General features: G+C 47.3%; 1 protein-coding gene across 1 annotated transcript in view; it reads left to right on the top strand.

Moving 5' to 3' along the window:
• Positions 1-15,309, top strand: part of LOC119396412 (PDZ and LIM domain protein Zasp) — a gene marked incomplete at its 3' end in the record, with an annotated part of 37,968 nt that extends 22,659 nt beyond the window's left edge. Inside the window, 4 exon segments of the mRNA XM_037663625.2 lie at positions 8,247-8,398; positions 12,506-12,626; positions 13,817-13,986; positions 15,224-15,309. Of these exon segments, the coding sequence (XP_037519553.1) occupies positions 8,247-8,398; positions 12,506-12,626; positions 13,817-13,986; positions 15,224-15,309 (529 nt within the window).
• Between the last annotated feature and the right edge of the window lie 667 nt (positions 15,310-15,976).

Genomic DNA, 15,976 nt, shown 5'->3' with positions numbered 1-15,976 from the left:
CAGGCACAACCATCAGCTTAATATAGGGTCGTCTCTATAGTTAACATACCGCCGAAACAGTCAAAGATACTATTTAGAAGCAGCAGAGTGCCGCTATCAAATCTCGCAAATGCACCCCCTTCCCCGCATTTTGCCCCAATACGAACTGAATCAAATAAGCGCACACAAATAATGATTTCTTTTGCAGCCATTGCGTTGCCTTAAAAATAACACGCGGTGGATTTTTATTTTTCGTTTCGGAGTGGTGTTTCTGATAACTCATTGAGCCCTTTCGGGATGATAAATCCTGATGAAACAGCATGAGCTTGTGGCAAGGGCTTATCAGCTGTCACCTGTCGATGGTCCCCTGCACAGTGAAGAAATGCGTGTACCTATAACAACCGTACCATGACCCACTTATGATATGCGGAAATGGGCTACCCGCTGCCACCACGCTCCCCATTTCGCGGCAGCAACGGTAGGGCGTGCGGAGACGCAGCGCGCTGTGAACGCCTCGGTCATGCTATATACAGACAAATGCACTAACTATGGAGAAGCGTGATCCTCGAACACTTGCTCTTGTGGTCCAGTGCTTTTTCGGGACAGAGGGAGGAACTCTTGAGCTGCTACCGTACGCACGGGCTGCCGGCCGAGAGCGCCGAGGTGCTAATAATGTCTCGCAGTCCCCTTCGCGTGCGGGAGGCACCTTACAAAACTTTGTGAGTCTGTCGGACCTATGGTCGGTCCTCGCCACCTGGCGGCTATACGTAAGCTGTAGTAATGCCGGTGCGCGAGGCCGGGTGACAAACTTTTACCAGAAAGTCACTCCGCAAGCGAACTACGAATAACTCTTACGTAACTGCATTATCGTATATACACAAATAGATATTTTCTTTGCTCTATAATCTATCCTATCATTGACATGACATTACTTTTTCCTGTCGTTTCACTTCCCTGCCCGTGTGGTGACGATCGTAAGCACGCAAACGTGTTTGTCGGCGCAATTATAAACAGACTTTCCTTTGGCGTTTAATGTCTATGAACTGTCGATGATCTGGTAAAGGAAAATGTTAATTAAACGGCCGAAGTTGAAACTCAGGTGGGCTTCTAGGCACATTTTTTTTTATTGTGCAGTATTTGGATGTTTCTGCTTGCTATATTTTAGCCACTTCGTTGCCAAAGTCGTTTAGTCGTTAGACTGATTTGGGGGCGTTAGGTCGTTATAGATTACCGGTATTTGTTAAGACGGTAATCAGCGAAAAAAAAAAAAAAACGTGCGATAGCAGTGAAAACAGCGCCAGGGAACACAAGGGACGAGACGAAGATGAACGACACGTACACGGGGCACTACGGGCAACGTACGGACTCCCATTTCTCACAGGAGCTATTTAAGCAATTTTCTGCACACAGATGAAGATATACTCTATTAATGGCGCTACAAAGTATAAATCATACCTTGTTGGCAAAAATGTTTTTAAAAATGACGAGCAGATAAAACAGTGCATCTATTACGACACCCAACAGATCACAATCGGCGAGTACAGGAAAGCCTTTGTAAGTAAAGCCATCCAACATTGAGGGTAAAAAAAAAAGAGAAAAAGACGGTTGTACCATAAAGAAAACAACCACACAATAGGAGACAGCCGGGCATAAGAGCTGTCGTACAAGGCTTTCTATCACTCGCTGCATTTCTTTTTTTTAGATCATTTTTTCTTAATTAGATTAACCAAGCACAACTCCGACAAAAAGGATGTATGCGGTGGCACCACTTTCAAGACTGTCATATCACCTTTCGATGCCACAGAAGTGACACTGCGGTGGGGAATCTTATCTGAAACACTCTTAAGCGGGAGTAGGCGACCCACTTACCGTGGCTCGGTCAAGTGCAGCTGTTTGCCGAGAGATTGCGTGTAAGACACTTCGGAAGCGGCCAGCCGTACTAAAGTCGGCACAATGGAAACTTGTTAACCGTGGCCTCATTGCGTACGCTTATATAGATAAAACCTACCTCTGTAATACTGGACCGGAGCTTTCAAGTATCCGTAATTTCTCCATGGAGGGACATCTCCGAAACCAGGAAGTGCTACACCGCCATCAACTCTTCGGCGAATGTTACGGAGGACCAAGAAGAAGACATTATCACAACCTTCTCGACACACATTGATCAAACAAGTCTCATTGCTTATACCGGGGATCACATATGACCCTTTGCGACGAAGGCTGAGAAGTCCTGACAAGGACGTAACACATGGCCACACATGACCACGTCGCCGCCACTACAAGAAACTACAACAGGCAACCTAGGTGCCTCGAAAACAGAAGGGACCCACAACGGCATTACGCGTCAGCACGAAAATAAAGCCTTCATTAATTAACCCTTTCACTGCCGGGGTTTTGTTTTTGGCACTGCTGCACACTCCATGCCGGGGTATTTTAAAGACGATAGTCTTTCTTGGGGAACTTAAACGCAGAAATTTTGGCCTGTCTGTCTTTCTGTTTGTCGGTACGTCCCTCGATTCAGCCACTCGGCCAAAGTTGAACCCCTTGCACAAGGGCCAGCCATCGTGAACGGCTCACTAGGTTCATACTTGTCTACATGGTTGATCAAAAAGCGAACATTACGCATATCTGAGGCGCAACATCAGTAGATAAGTATTAGGTGGTGTGTTCCTTTAATAGAAAATACATAGATACGTAATTCTAGAGACCCTAGTTTCTTAAGCTGCGCTGAAAATGCGACTGCGCCGAAATTTGGCTTCCACCGTGCCCTCTGCGCGAGCTCATTGTTGTGTTTCGGTTTCAGTTCAGTATTGCACTGTACAAGTGCCATGGGGCGCCGCTCTGGCATTCCTGCTTTACCCAGGCGACGTGAATATAAAAGAGTGTGTGGAGAGTACTCGTTGAGTGCGGACGTTTCTTCTGCTTCGGCGCTTCGCGCCAAACCGCGTGTTCGGGCCGGCTGGCGTCCCCGCCGGTCGCGTTGGTCACCGCCGGTCTTGCCTGCTGCTGCGCCGGGACTACCAGCCCGCAACACAGCATTCACGTTTCCCGACGTATTGCCAGATGGCGTTCATATCTCACGCAGCGCCTCTTCTATCGTCTTTACACGACATTTGCAGCGAAGCACGCAGATACGCGGCCAATTTTTTCTAACCGTTATGCGGAAGTTTTCTGTTAGCGATGCAGTAGGATGCTGTTAAGGACATGTAAGCAATATTATTAGGCATTATCTCACCAAAATAAAAGTAGTACCCACTACAGGCAATGAATTAATGAGCGAGATTATTTTAATAAATAATTACACATTAATTGAGAGCTACTGAGACACTAATTATGCATTTATTCGGAGTCCGCTGTAGTCAAGAGCTCCTAAATGTCTTCTGTCAAATAGCGCGCGCACATAGCATGCTGACTCGCCATGGCTGCGCTGCTGAGACGCTGTCAAAGAGATTCGGACCGACGCTTATATGCAAGCATGCACTCCTTGTGTTGTCAGAAATTTCACTACAAGTTATATTTCTTTCTATGTTCTCTCCATAGAGGCCAGACACGCCCGCATTATTTTTTTTACAAGAGTTGTCTCGCAAGTGGCAGAGAGTGATTTAAAGGGGCAACACGAGTATGCTCAGGATTGGCAGGGCTTGTGCATGTGTCGTCGCCCGAGTTATATCGGGAGGGACAGTAAAAGGGTTAATTCACAACCACGAGCGTGTCGTGATCTTGTCTGTGCTAACATCATTCTTTGAGGACTTCATTCAGTTTGCAGTATATACGTCTGTCCACCAGTTTGTTTCTGACCTCTGTCATTCAAGCTTTACAATAACCGTTGGATTTTGTGGCGGCTGCTCTGGATTTTGGAGCTTGTCTGAAGAGAAGTGCGAGAGAAGAGCCCGGCTGCAGTGCTCATATCGCACATGGCGCATTTCTAATAATTGTTGGGATCTTACGTCAAAAAAACACGATATTTTTACGAGGGGCGCCGCTGTGGAGGGCTCCGGAAATTTCGACTACCTGGGGTTCTTTAACGTGCACCTAAATCTAAGCACACGGGCCTCAAGCATTTTCGCCTCCAGCGAAAATGCGGCCGCCGCGGCTGGGACTCCATCCCGCGACCTTCGGGTCAGCAGTCGAGCACCGTAACCTCTGAACCACCGTGGCGGGCATGGAGCGTTTCCGAAGTGACAACACGGTGTGTCGCTAAATTGCTTCAACGCTAATCGCATTAGCGTCGACAGCCATCTTGAGAAGGCCTCTGCCGTAATTTTCAAATTATCCGAAAGTCCAGCAGGACATCATCGGTCAACTCCTTGCTGCTGCCGTGTCTCAAGCGATTCCGACCGATGGCTAGGGGCGACGGGGGAGGTGGACTTCCCTCCTGTCGTTCATTGACTGGTGCTTTAATTAAGTTCGCTCTCTCACTAATAGTTAGCAGCCTTTAGGCGTTATTTCGTGCCACTCAGCACTTGTCAAAGAGCGTAGTTGTAAGAAACTACAGCGCGCTTTCCCGGATGACGCGTAAAAAGACTAAAGCCCGGATCACCTTTGCAGCTTCCGTGCTCGTCTCAATTTCTGTACACTGCTCGCAGTATAAAGAGAAGCCCGTGGCGCGTTAATGGGGCGCGCACCGTCAGACGTTTAAAAGACGTCCCTAACGATTATTGCCCGCTCTCCTTCGCTGCCATCGCTTCGCGCGAGCCGAAAGCTCCAGTGTATTGACTTTTATATCTTCTTTTTGCCCATCGGTCGCAAGCAGCATTCCACGCGCGCGACCACCGGTCTTTCAGCGGCTCGTGTGCTCGCTCAAGGGGCGGTGCTCGTTTCGGAAATTCCGCGCCAGTGATCTCAGCCGCTCCACGCGCCGTTCGCCTCCTGCCGGCGCAGTTGATATCGGTCAAGTGCGTGCTGCCCTTTTTCCTCCGTCGGCAAAGAAGCAGTAAGCGGGAACGGTGCGCCGTAATTGATACTGGGCGCCTTTTCTCGAGTGCTCCATATGGCACTTTACAGTGCGAGCGCTCTGTGTGACGACGACGCGATATATATGGCAGTGCCGTGACGAGAATAAAATACTCGGCGGCGCGGCGGCTTATACGGCACTTCGTTGACGCGAAAATGCGTCGCTCACGGTGCAAGCCTTTTTTTTTGAGCTTTTTTTTAATATCCGCTACATCGACGGCACTGAAGAGCCCTTTATAGAGCCCTCGATCGAGCCAGGAGAAGGCTTTAGCATTGGTACTCTCGTTCTCATCGCGCTCTCTACATGAAGATGCAGCCTCGGCACCGATGTGCACGGTATATACGGTCTGCGAGAACGTGAACGCTCGGGCGGCTCGGGAGCGTTAGATCGCACAGTATGCTGACTGTTGGCCAGATAGCCTTTCGCAGCACTGCTCATGGGTCGACTGCGGCTTGCTAACAGTCGAGCTAGCTCAAAGATAAGAGTGAGCCTTTATGAGCCCCTTGTCAGTCTTTCCGCGAGTATGCATAAAAGCAAACCTATCTGCGAACAGAAAATGACGTCCGTGTTCACAAAGACGCTTCCGGAATTTGCAGGCGTGGTTCCATGATTTCAGCTACACGCTGAAATTCTGGCAAAGTCGCTTTCTGGATCAGCACCGAGGGAATTTTAGATAAGGGTTTACGGGGTCACGTAGCAATGCAAATAATCTGCGGGGGAGGTGTTATGGTTTGCAATCAAGACGTACTGAGTTAAAAAATTTAATTCTCAGACTTCACATGCCAAGCAGGAGGAGGGGAGGGATATAAATGAAAGGTGGTTAATCCCGACTGAGCTGATTTACGCGCCAAAGTCACGGCTTAATTATAGGGCGCGCTGCAGTTGTAGACACCGAATTAATTTTGGCCACCTAAGGTTCTCGAATGTGCGCCCAAACCTAAGTACTCGCGCGTTTTTGCACCTTGCGTTCACTATAAACTGCAGCCACCTTGACCGAGAAACGAACCCTCGTGCTTCGCAGTGCAACGCCAAAGCCGCTGTGATACCAAAACGGGTTTACGTTGTTCGAGAAATACATCGCTTAGACAAGCCGCGCAGATTCTGGCCACATTTCAAGCATGATAGCTTCACTCAGTGGTCTGTTGGCATGTTAGTGTTAAGAAAGTGGCAAGTTCCTCTCGCTTGCACACATTATGAGAGTAAACTGAAGAATTGTGGTCTGGCACGTCTCTTGAGGCAGATTTCACTGACCACAGTTTGCAGAGTCGTGAGTGTGTCTGCCGCACTGCAGACTTCTTAGCTTTTTACGAAAGAAATTTTCATTCACCCAGTAGGAAAGGCCCGTGTTTTCACTACAATTAGCCTCGGTACTACAGAAAAATGTGTTCCCCGATAACACCGTTTTCGTACTTTTGGTAACGCTCCCACGCGAGTAAGGAACACACGCTGTACCAGACAACGCGAGCCGAAGAGGATACATACCAATGTACCATCCTGTGAAAATAAGGTGTACGAAAAAAATTGTATGGATTACACGGGCCTCATTTCGTTCGTATCGTGTTTTGCCGCATATGACGCAACATATTTTGTGACTAAGCCTCATCCCCCCGCTCGTCTTTTTCTAGCTGTCAGCAGCAGCACCTGTATTATTACATTTACACACACAACTATCACGATCGTCGTCCGCAGCCGATTATATGTCCACTACAGGACGAGGGCCTAGCTCTCCCAAATGATGTGGGCCTCACGACAAAGAGGATTAAAAGAGGAAAGTAAAAGTAAAGGGGATAAAACACAAAAAAAGAGATAATAACAAAAAATGGCGAAGCTTGCACCCAATCGCGCAAGGCTTGAAACAGCGAAGTTGGACGATTCTGAAGTCTTATCTGTTTGCTTCTAGGTTGTTGCTATAGGCCTCAACTGGGTGATGCTAGATTGTTTCTAGGTTGCTTCTCAGCACAGAGAGGTTCGAGTTAAACCACAGACCATTACAGACACGACACGGATGTCCAAACTCCAGAGACAGAAATTCGCGCTGAAACGGAGCGTTCGCACCTCCCATAGATCTACGGGCACGTCGTCGTTCGCGTAGGGCTTCCATCGCTTCGGGTCTTGTCGCAGCCGACGTTGCCTTTCTCGTTCCCTAGTATTCTCTCGTTGTACGTACCGTTGAAGCACTCCGTACAGATGCTTCAGCGAAGCTGAAGCGTGCGGCCACGGTGTTTGTCACTGGGTTAATCGCGACGGTTTAATAAAGCTTTTCTCAATTACTGGTTACGTCTGTTTAGAAATCTTAATTGGTGTTTGCCGCCCGTCTGTCGCCTTCTTTTTTAGTGGACCAGCGGTGAGTAGTGGTATTTGCCCAAATTCTGTGCCAGATACCCGTTCATGATGATGATAGTTTTTTGCACACACTGTACACACCAAAGTTCTTACGGCCGGCTTAAACACCTTCGCTGTAGAACAACCACATATTCCGGTCAATTTTAGGCAGAGATATTCCCTGTTTCTCTTCATATAGTTGACTAGTCTGTGGAAATTCCAAATTTCTACGAAAATAGTTTAGAATTAATGTCCTGCCATGATGTCTTTTTTTTTCTTTTTTCATTGAATGGTTGTTACAGTTCATGCTTCACGTATTGCCACAGATTATGTAAGCACAATAACGAAATGATCAGAGCCAACCGGGCAAAAAGAAAATCAAGAATTAGAGGCTGTGTGTCCCGTGTGCGTTTTTTCGTTTTTGTTTTTCTCGTGAGGGGCTTTCGAACAGTGGCGATGTCATTATTTGAAGAAGCCTGCGGCGAGTAGCTGTTTTGTTGAAAAAAAAAGAGAAGAACTTTTACTGCTCACGAACTATTCTGCTAGAAGAGTTATGCGCATGATATGAACTTGTTGCGGCAGCACTTCCGAACGTTACGTTGGTTGCTCTGATAAGATGACGCGAAGCCACGCTTACTCTATCACCTATCAGTGATCATGGGCTTACGAAGTATGATAACAGTTATTGGGGTTTTGCGTCCGAAAACCACAATGTGATCATGAGGGATGTCGTAGTGGAGGGCTTCGGAAATTTCGACCACCAAGGGTTCTTTGACGCGCTCCTAAATCTAATTACACGGACCTCTAGCATTTAGCCTCTACCGAAATGCGGCCGCCGTTACCGGGATTCGATACCGCGACCTTCCTGTCAGCAGGGCTTACGAAGTGTAAGTGCTGTAACGTGCCGCGAAGCGCGCTCTGTTAGAAGACGGCCTGCAGCGTCCTCTACGGCGAGTAGATACTCAGGTTCACGCGCGCTATTGCCTCGCAGGTAAACCCCGGTAGCCTGGCGGAGAAGGGTGGCCTGCAGACTGGCGATGCCCTGCTCAGCATCCAGGGCAAGTCGACCGACCAGATGCGTCACAAGGAAGCACAGGACGCCATCGTGCGCGCCGGAAACTACCTGGAGCTCCAGATTCAGAGGTGAGGGTGAGACTAGGCTTTTCTTTTTCTCCCAGTATCAACTACGTCACCTTGCTCGCTGTCTTTCGGCCTCAGTGTTCTACTGATTGGAGCTTTGCATCACGCATCAATGCCCTCGATAGCGATGCTCTTTAGACCTTTTGTGCGGCCGTCAGGTTAACCGCGTGATCTACTGCTTGTCACAGTATATGTTGTTCCCATTCGATACGTGGCTCTTGACATATGCATTATAGCAACACACTATGCTCACTGTGACGATGTTGCCCTCACCCCAGCCCTTTCTCAAGGCGTGCTGTCATTGCACCGACCTTTCCCATTAAGTGAGAACATCAGAAAAGGTGAACTTTACCTGCTGAAAAGGCGACAGCTTTTTCTTCGGAAAGGGCTCTCATCTTTAGGAGCACTATCGTAATCGACAAAGTAAGCGTTGCAGAAAACAATAGGTGCTGAAACAAAAATTTCTGCAGACGCCACCCGTGCGGGAAAACTTCCTTAACCTATCTGCACAGTTGTTTTTTAACCGACGACAAATCCCGTTTGTCTTTGCGAGTGTTCGATATCCGTCGAAGGTAGCCAATTGTAACTTAGTTTTCACATGCAGAGTGATACGATAAACAGTGCACGAATCGAAGAAGTGACCGCTGACGCAGTTCTAGATCAGGTGTATCAGCGGCTGTAGCGACGTGCCACCCCTCGCCACAGGCTGTGAAATATTGACGAATCGCGAAACTCGACACTGACCAAAAGAAGGACTGAAAATTTAATGACGTTTCGGCTTTCCGTACAGGAGCCTTGCTCACACACACAAAAAGACGTCCTTTTATTGTCACAAAAAGAAGTTTTTTCTTCTTCTTACTGTGAGCAAGAATCAAGTACGGGGATCCGAAACGTCATTAAGTTTTTAGTTCTCCTTTTGGTCGGTGTACAGTTTCGCGATTCCTCAATATTCTCTTCCTCGGCCAGACAGGTTGCCGTCAAACTTTGGATTTCACAGGTCCTGCAATGTTTAAACGATTATCGTAATCTCAACGACGTGGATTTTACTGCGTAATGTTGCATGCGAACTGGAGAATCGCAACATCGAATAGAGGTTACTAGCAAAAAGGTAGTTAAAGAGTAGCTTATGCTAGCGTAGCTACGTTATGATTCCGTATAGATGACCGATGGCCAAGCGCTAAATTTGCTGCACGTGTTTCTGCAATAATCGAACCACAACGCTTTCCCATTGCAAGCATCATTACGGGTGTTGAGATTTCGTTTTACTGAAAACCGCGCGAACCTTTTTCTTCCTTGGAAAGTTGCCGAGACATGACATAATTTATGCAAGAAAAAAAAAGAGAGAGATGTCCTATATAGGTTTACAGAAAGCGCTGCGAGCAGGATATGTGTGTGCGTGCGTTCGTGTGTGTGTGTGTGCGCGCGTGCACACGTTGACACTTAGAACGCACATGTGCATTTAAATAAAGCAGCTCTTCTGAGCTGACTGCCTGTAGTGTTATTGATGAAAAACATTATTGCGCGCTTATAAAACGACTAATGTGTGTTACGCCTCGCACAGACCAAATTTACGATCATACCTATGGTGTTCACGGATTAACCAAATGTTTGCTCGCGTGTGCTCTAAGAACATACTGCGTAGTTCTCGCGAAATCGCCTGCAGTCTTCGCAGGAGACAAGACTAACCAGATGAGCTGTATATATATTGTTAATGTTTCCGGGAAATATACGCAGTGGTTGTCAATATCGATGAATGCTGCGCTCCTTCGAAGACCAAGTTAAAATACGCCAAATTACGCTCTGTGTTCAGCTCTTGTCAGGCTGCGTCGTTGCAGACTTTGCTCTGCAAGAGGAATGAAGGAAAAAAAAGAAAGCGCGCGCGGGTGCACACACGCACAAAAGCACAGAATGTCCCCTCCCCCATGCAAGCAAAACGCGCACACATACATACATACATACATACATACATACATACATACATACATACATACATACATACATACATACATACAGTAAAATGAGTGTCGGAGACGCACCATAAAAAGGCGCGCCGTGCCTCCCCGGAGGATGTGAGAAATAACCATGTGACAACAGGAGACGATGCTACGGCGGGCGTCTGGTCTATTTCGGCTGCTGTCTAGCGCATCTGGATTGTCTCTGCCATGTATGTGGCTTGGTCTCTGGTTGTATGAAAAGTAATAGATGGTCACCTTAATTCTCTCAAGAAGAAATGGAAGAGGATGGTGTGGAAGGAAATGGTTCATTAACGATTCGGCGAGGCGGGTTTCATATGGGCTTATGGATCGCGGTGCCATAGGTCAGCCCTACGAAGGGGAGGTCTCGTGTTCCCATTTACTTACTTTTCTTCCTCTGTATGACTGAGCAGCGTATTTTCTACTGTTTAAGGCGCACAATGTGCCTCTCGTGCATGTTGTTCGGTGCTTGCAGTGATGTCCACAAGTGCTCTCAACTACAAAAATTGCCACGTTTGCAACCTAGAGAATATTCTTTTGGTTACAATGCGCCTACGCGGTGCAGTATTAAACACTGACTTGCAGAAACAGTAACCTTCGGACAGTTAGGACGGTAAGCTATGTGAAATTACTTTTCAGTCGTGGCTTAACTCTGCGGTTTGCGGAGTGCTTCATCCTTTACGCAGACAATTTCTTGTTCTCTCGGTAACTTCTCGGGAGCAGAGTGCTTTGCGCGCTGTGTAACGACTGTCCCAGCCGTACTGAAGGAAACCACATTATGTGCTTGGATGTCAATTAGCTTTTGCGTTTTGCTGCTCACGCCGAGGACACAAAGGCGCCATCAAGGGCAAGTTGTTTGAAGGAGGCGGAATGAAGGGTTCCCAGACACCTCACAGCTGGCAGGCATGGAGTCCTTTCTTGACTGCCTCTGCGGTGCGGTGGCCTCACAGTCTTCGAACCATTCTATTAAGCGCACCTTGGCGCGCCTCGACTCTTACTTTTACAGTGAAGTGGTTCCTCTGGGTGATTGTTGACCTTCACGAGCTTCCTAGGCATCCCTGTGTTCGTCATTCACTTCACCCTCAAATTATTTGTGTACAAACCCAAATCTTGCTGGAGGTCCCGTGCTAACTTCTGATTCAGTCGACACCGTCTGCACTTGTCTCCAGCGTTCATCTTTTTTACCTTCTTACCGACATAGCGCTTCAATTACATGGCCATGTGATTTCACTTATTCTTGACGCTTTTTGCGTTCTACGCAAATTTGGTCAGCACTCGCATTGTATGCCTTATCCTTTTTACCTAGCTTGCGTCATATCTGCACAAGTTCACAATTATTGTTTTGCTTGAAAGTGCACACGCACGCACGCTCGCGCGCACACACACACACGCACACGCACACACGCACGCACGAACGCAAGCGCGTCCCCGCCACGGTGGTCTAGTGGTTATGGCGCTCGACTGCTGACTCGAAGGTCGCGGGATCGAATCCCGGCCGCAGCGGCTGCAGTTTCGATGGAGGCGAAAATGTCTGAGGCCCGTGTACTCAGATTTAGGTGCACGTTAAAGAACCCCAGGTGGTCGAAATTTCCGGAGCCCTCCACTACGGCGTCCCTTATAATCATATCGTGGTTTTGGGACGTTAAACCCCAGATATTATTATTATTACACACACACACACACACACACACACACACACACACACACACACACACACACACACACACACACAAATAGAGAAACACGGAGCAATGCTAGCCCATTACTGCTGCTGCCTTTTTTCATTCGGCAACAACAAAATATACACATGCATTACAGCAAACCAGCAGGAACAGTAACAAGAGCCCGGATAAGGACGAGGCTTGGAGTAGAGGAAAAATTCTATAATGTACTTTCCAGAAATACATGGAATCGTAACAACCACAAGCCAACACGAAACCGATGAAAGAGGTTTCAGCGAATTAAGAGTAACTGAGAACCAATTTCCGAATTCGATATGCACATGCGCCAATGGACAGGAAGCCTAACATTGCGCTATCTTGACAATCCTCGCTGACCAGAAATTGCACGTTTCAATCCGGCCATCGGCGACGTGATTACGTCGGCGCGTAGCTCATGCGAAATGTGGCGCTCGCAGGGGCGCCAGCATGACGTGGAAGCCGAAGGTGACGCCAGTAGGGTCGCTGCCGAAGCCCAGTCCGATGAGCAATGGAGGACCGGCCCCGGTTACGAAGACGTCGCTGGCTGCAAACAAACAGGTGAGCCAAAGACGGAAGCTTTCGTAGTGACGTGGGTCTGTCCACTTTCCCACAACCCACCCAGCTGTCCACATTCCCACAAGTTATAATGTGGGAATAGCCGCGTGTGTTCTTTGTGACGTAGTACGTCTGGCTCGCAGAGAAAAAAAGAACGCCAGCGTGCGTGTGAGAAGTATGCGGCACAATACGTTGGGGTACTGTTAGTTTACTATCATACGAGAAAGCTTTAGCTCGGGAGTTTCAATGGGAATGGAGGAATCGTTGCTCTCATCAACGACTTGTACTACAAATCAGATTACGGTTTCTTTTATTGAGAAGAACTGAAAGCCTGGGGACCGTATAAAGCTGTTTTTTATTCAGGCCGTGAAAGTTTTAGAAAAAAAAATCAAAATTGAAAAATGGAATATTGAAAACAAGAATGACAATATACGAATGCATTGAATTTAACATACAACTCTGCAACTCAGCAATAATAATAAAAAACGATATCAATGTGCTGTAAACTGCACCTAATAATGCATTGACAGCGGACAAGTTGCGATCGTTACACTTAATTTGACAGATGCAGTTTCATTAGTTGTGATATTCATTTTTAACGCAGAGCTACCGTTTTGCGAACTCCATGCTTACTTCTCTTTATGCTTAAAATTTACAGTATTCTGAAATTTTAGTAAAACGGTCTAAGCTCTATAAAAAGGATTCTGCTTCCAGCAGTTTCAAGAATTTAACTTTCTCCCTAGAGTGCAGCACATTTCATTCAATTCGGTTTTGATGTTATCTCACTGAAGCTTTTATACGTGTTACGTGTTTTGAGTAGGCGTCATCGAAACTAATAATAATAATAATAATAATAATAATAATAATAATAATAATAATAATAATAATAATAATAATAATAATAATAATAATAATAGTAATCTTTCCTGTGCGCCGCAACCGATATCAATGGGAAACCTGGATGTGTAATAATCGTTAAGTCAGTGACCACTCACAAGTAAGAAAGTTGGACCCAGCGGCTTTTGGCAGCTATAGGGGTAGGGAATCACATTTACCGAACTAGGCGTTAGGCGGGCGTCTTCGATCTGCGCGAGGAAAAGGACCCTCAGTCCAGGACTCCTGCGGACTTTGCTGTGGTAGTCGCACGACGTCGTGCCATGCGCCACGTCACAATAGCGCGTTCCTATTTCCAGCCGTACAAGCCGGTGGGCACGGGGCACAACACGGCAGCCAAGCCTTTCGGCGGCACGATGCAGGCGGTGGTGCACAACCAGTACAACTCTCCCATGCCCGTGTACTCCATGAACAACATCGCCGACACGCTGTCCGCACAGACGGAGGTTCTCACGTCGGGCGCCGTCGGGTGAGTGTGCAATTGCTACATACAGACGCCTGGTGCCGTTCAGTATACGTAAAACGCCACCGTGCTGTCAAAACTATAAAAAACGAGAGAAACTTTCGTAAAAACGTGGGTCGCAAGGACAGCCTGCAGCTTTCAGCTGGAAGTGATATCGACCTAGGAATGGCACAGAATAAGAAAGGCTGCACACTTTTAAACCATGTGCACCTACTCATTGCGCAATTCACTGGTATGACGCCTGGTGCAATGCTCCGCTTCTGCCACGAAATATTACTCATATTAACGCACCTCCTTGCACTACATGATGCCTGTATAGGGCTTTTTTTTTCCGAAGCAGTTTCACGAACTGGTGTGCACTCTTTGGTAGAATACCTGACTGCCACTGCTGGATGCCTGGGCTCGAGTCCAACTCAAACCCCTGATTTTTTATTCTTTGCATATATCGTGATTTTTAGTTCAGAACCAACGGCGCCGACACCAAAATTTCTGCCACACGGGCTCTTTAACGCTATCGCGCAATAATAATAATAGCAGGTGCCCGCGTACGTTATTCATCGAGAATCTCATTTTATTTTGTCTTGAGTGAATGCGTATAGCGGGCGCATACGTTATTTTCACGAAGTGCAAAAATCTGTAGCTTATCGCATTTCACGTATACTGACCCGTGGCACCTGCGGCCAATAACTACTGCAAATTAAAAAAAAAAGCAGTAACTGATCAAAATGACATAAAGCTGAAATTCACATTGTGAACATTCGTACATATTTTTTTCCCTATGTAGTCAGCAAAAAAAGAATACACAAACCCATTCATGGATGAAGATTTTGAGGCTGCGTTCGTATCATGCCCATGAAAGACTTCCGCCAACAGACTATAAGATGTCTCACTCGTTCCTTGAGTATAAGATGTCTCACTCGTTCCTTGAGCACGGCAGGTGCTAGGTTCAAAGCGCATTGTTCGCTTATTTCAGACTTGACGTCGTTGCAAGTGCGCACAAGCATTGTCTCTTGAACGCAAGGAGCTGTAAGCTCAAATATCGTTTTTCCGGATAACCGATCAGTCACCCTCGCCTGAGTAGCGCGTTCCTTACCACCACGTTTGCGATGCCGCCCACCTTTTGAACAGCGCATGCACTATGGAAAGACGCGAAAGAAATAGACACGTAGAGGTTCTATTCCAGTGGTGTTGTAAACATTTGTGAGTCTTCAGGTGACGCCCCGTCTTTCTCCTCTCGCTGCAGCATCAACTTCATGAAGGGAGACAAGCCGCTCAACAAGGACTCGGCCGTCTACCGCATGGTCCTGGAGGAAGACAAGCACCCAAAAGGTGATGAGAGTGACCTGGTCAGTGTGACTGAAACACGGACGCAATCGCGCGCCTTCCGCAAGCTGCTGGATGCGCTCGGCGATGAGGATGACTGCCTGCGCTCCTCCTCGCATGACGTCACAGGTTTGTGCGTGCCACGCATGCCTTCCCGTCCTCTCTTAACACGCTGCCCTGCATGTTTTGCCACAGGGCGCAAACTCGGCACTGTATCCCACGTAGGGTTTCTACATGAGCAACTGTCCTGCCAGCCAATTTTGATGCCCGCAACGCTGGTAGCAGACGAGGAACGCTCACTTAAAAACGCAAGATCAATCACCCGTTTTGGGAAACGTGACCTTTAAGTCAAGGTGAAGCGTGAAAACAGAATGACTAGTATATACGTCAACATTTTCACATTGCCAGTACAGCTTGAGCAGGTCCTCACGCTCGTTGTAGGTTGCTCCAGGGAAGCGCCGTAGTTCATCAAGGTACATCGCAACTTAGTGTCAAGTCGAGTGTTTGTTTATATAGTAGCATTTAATTTGCACAGGCGTGCTTTATTAGTAGAAAGAAACCACAATAATTAAATGGAGGCGCAGACTGAAACACTTCTCTGACTTTAGTTAATGGGAAGTGTCAACGAAGTCCATCATTTTATCTTCTATCCTAATTACTATCAATAAACATA

This window comes from Rhipicephalus sanguineus, chromosome 1, assembly GCF_013339695.2.
Source record: "Rhipicephalus sanguineus isolate Rsan-2018 chromosome 1, BIME_Rsan_1.4, whole genome shotgun sequence".
NCBI classification, from domain to species: Eukaryota; Metazoa; Arthropoda; class Arachnida; order Ixodida; family Ixodidae; genus Rhipicephalus; species Rhipicephalus sanguineus.
Note: the sequence above shows the minus strand (reverse complement) of the source record. Positions and strands in the feature narration are given on the sequence as shown.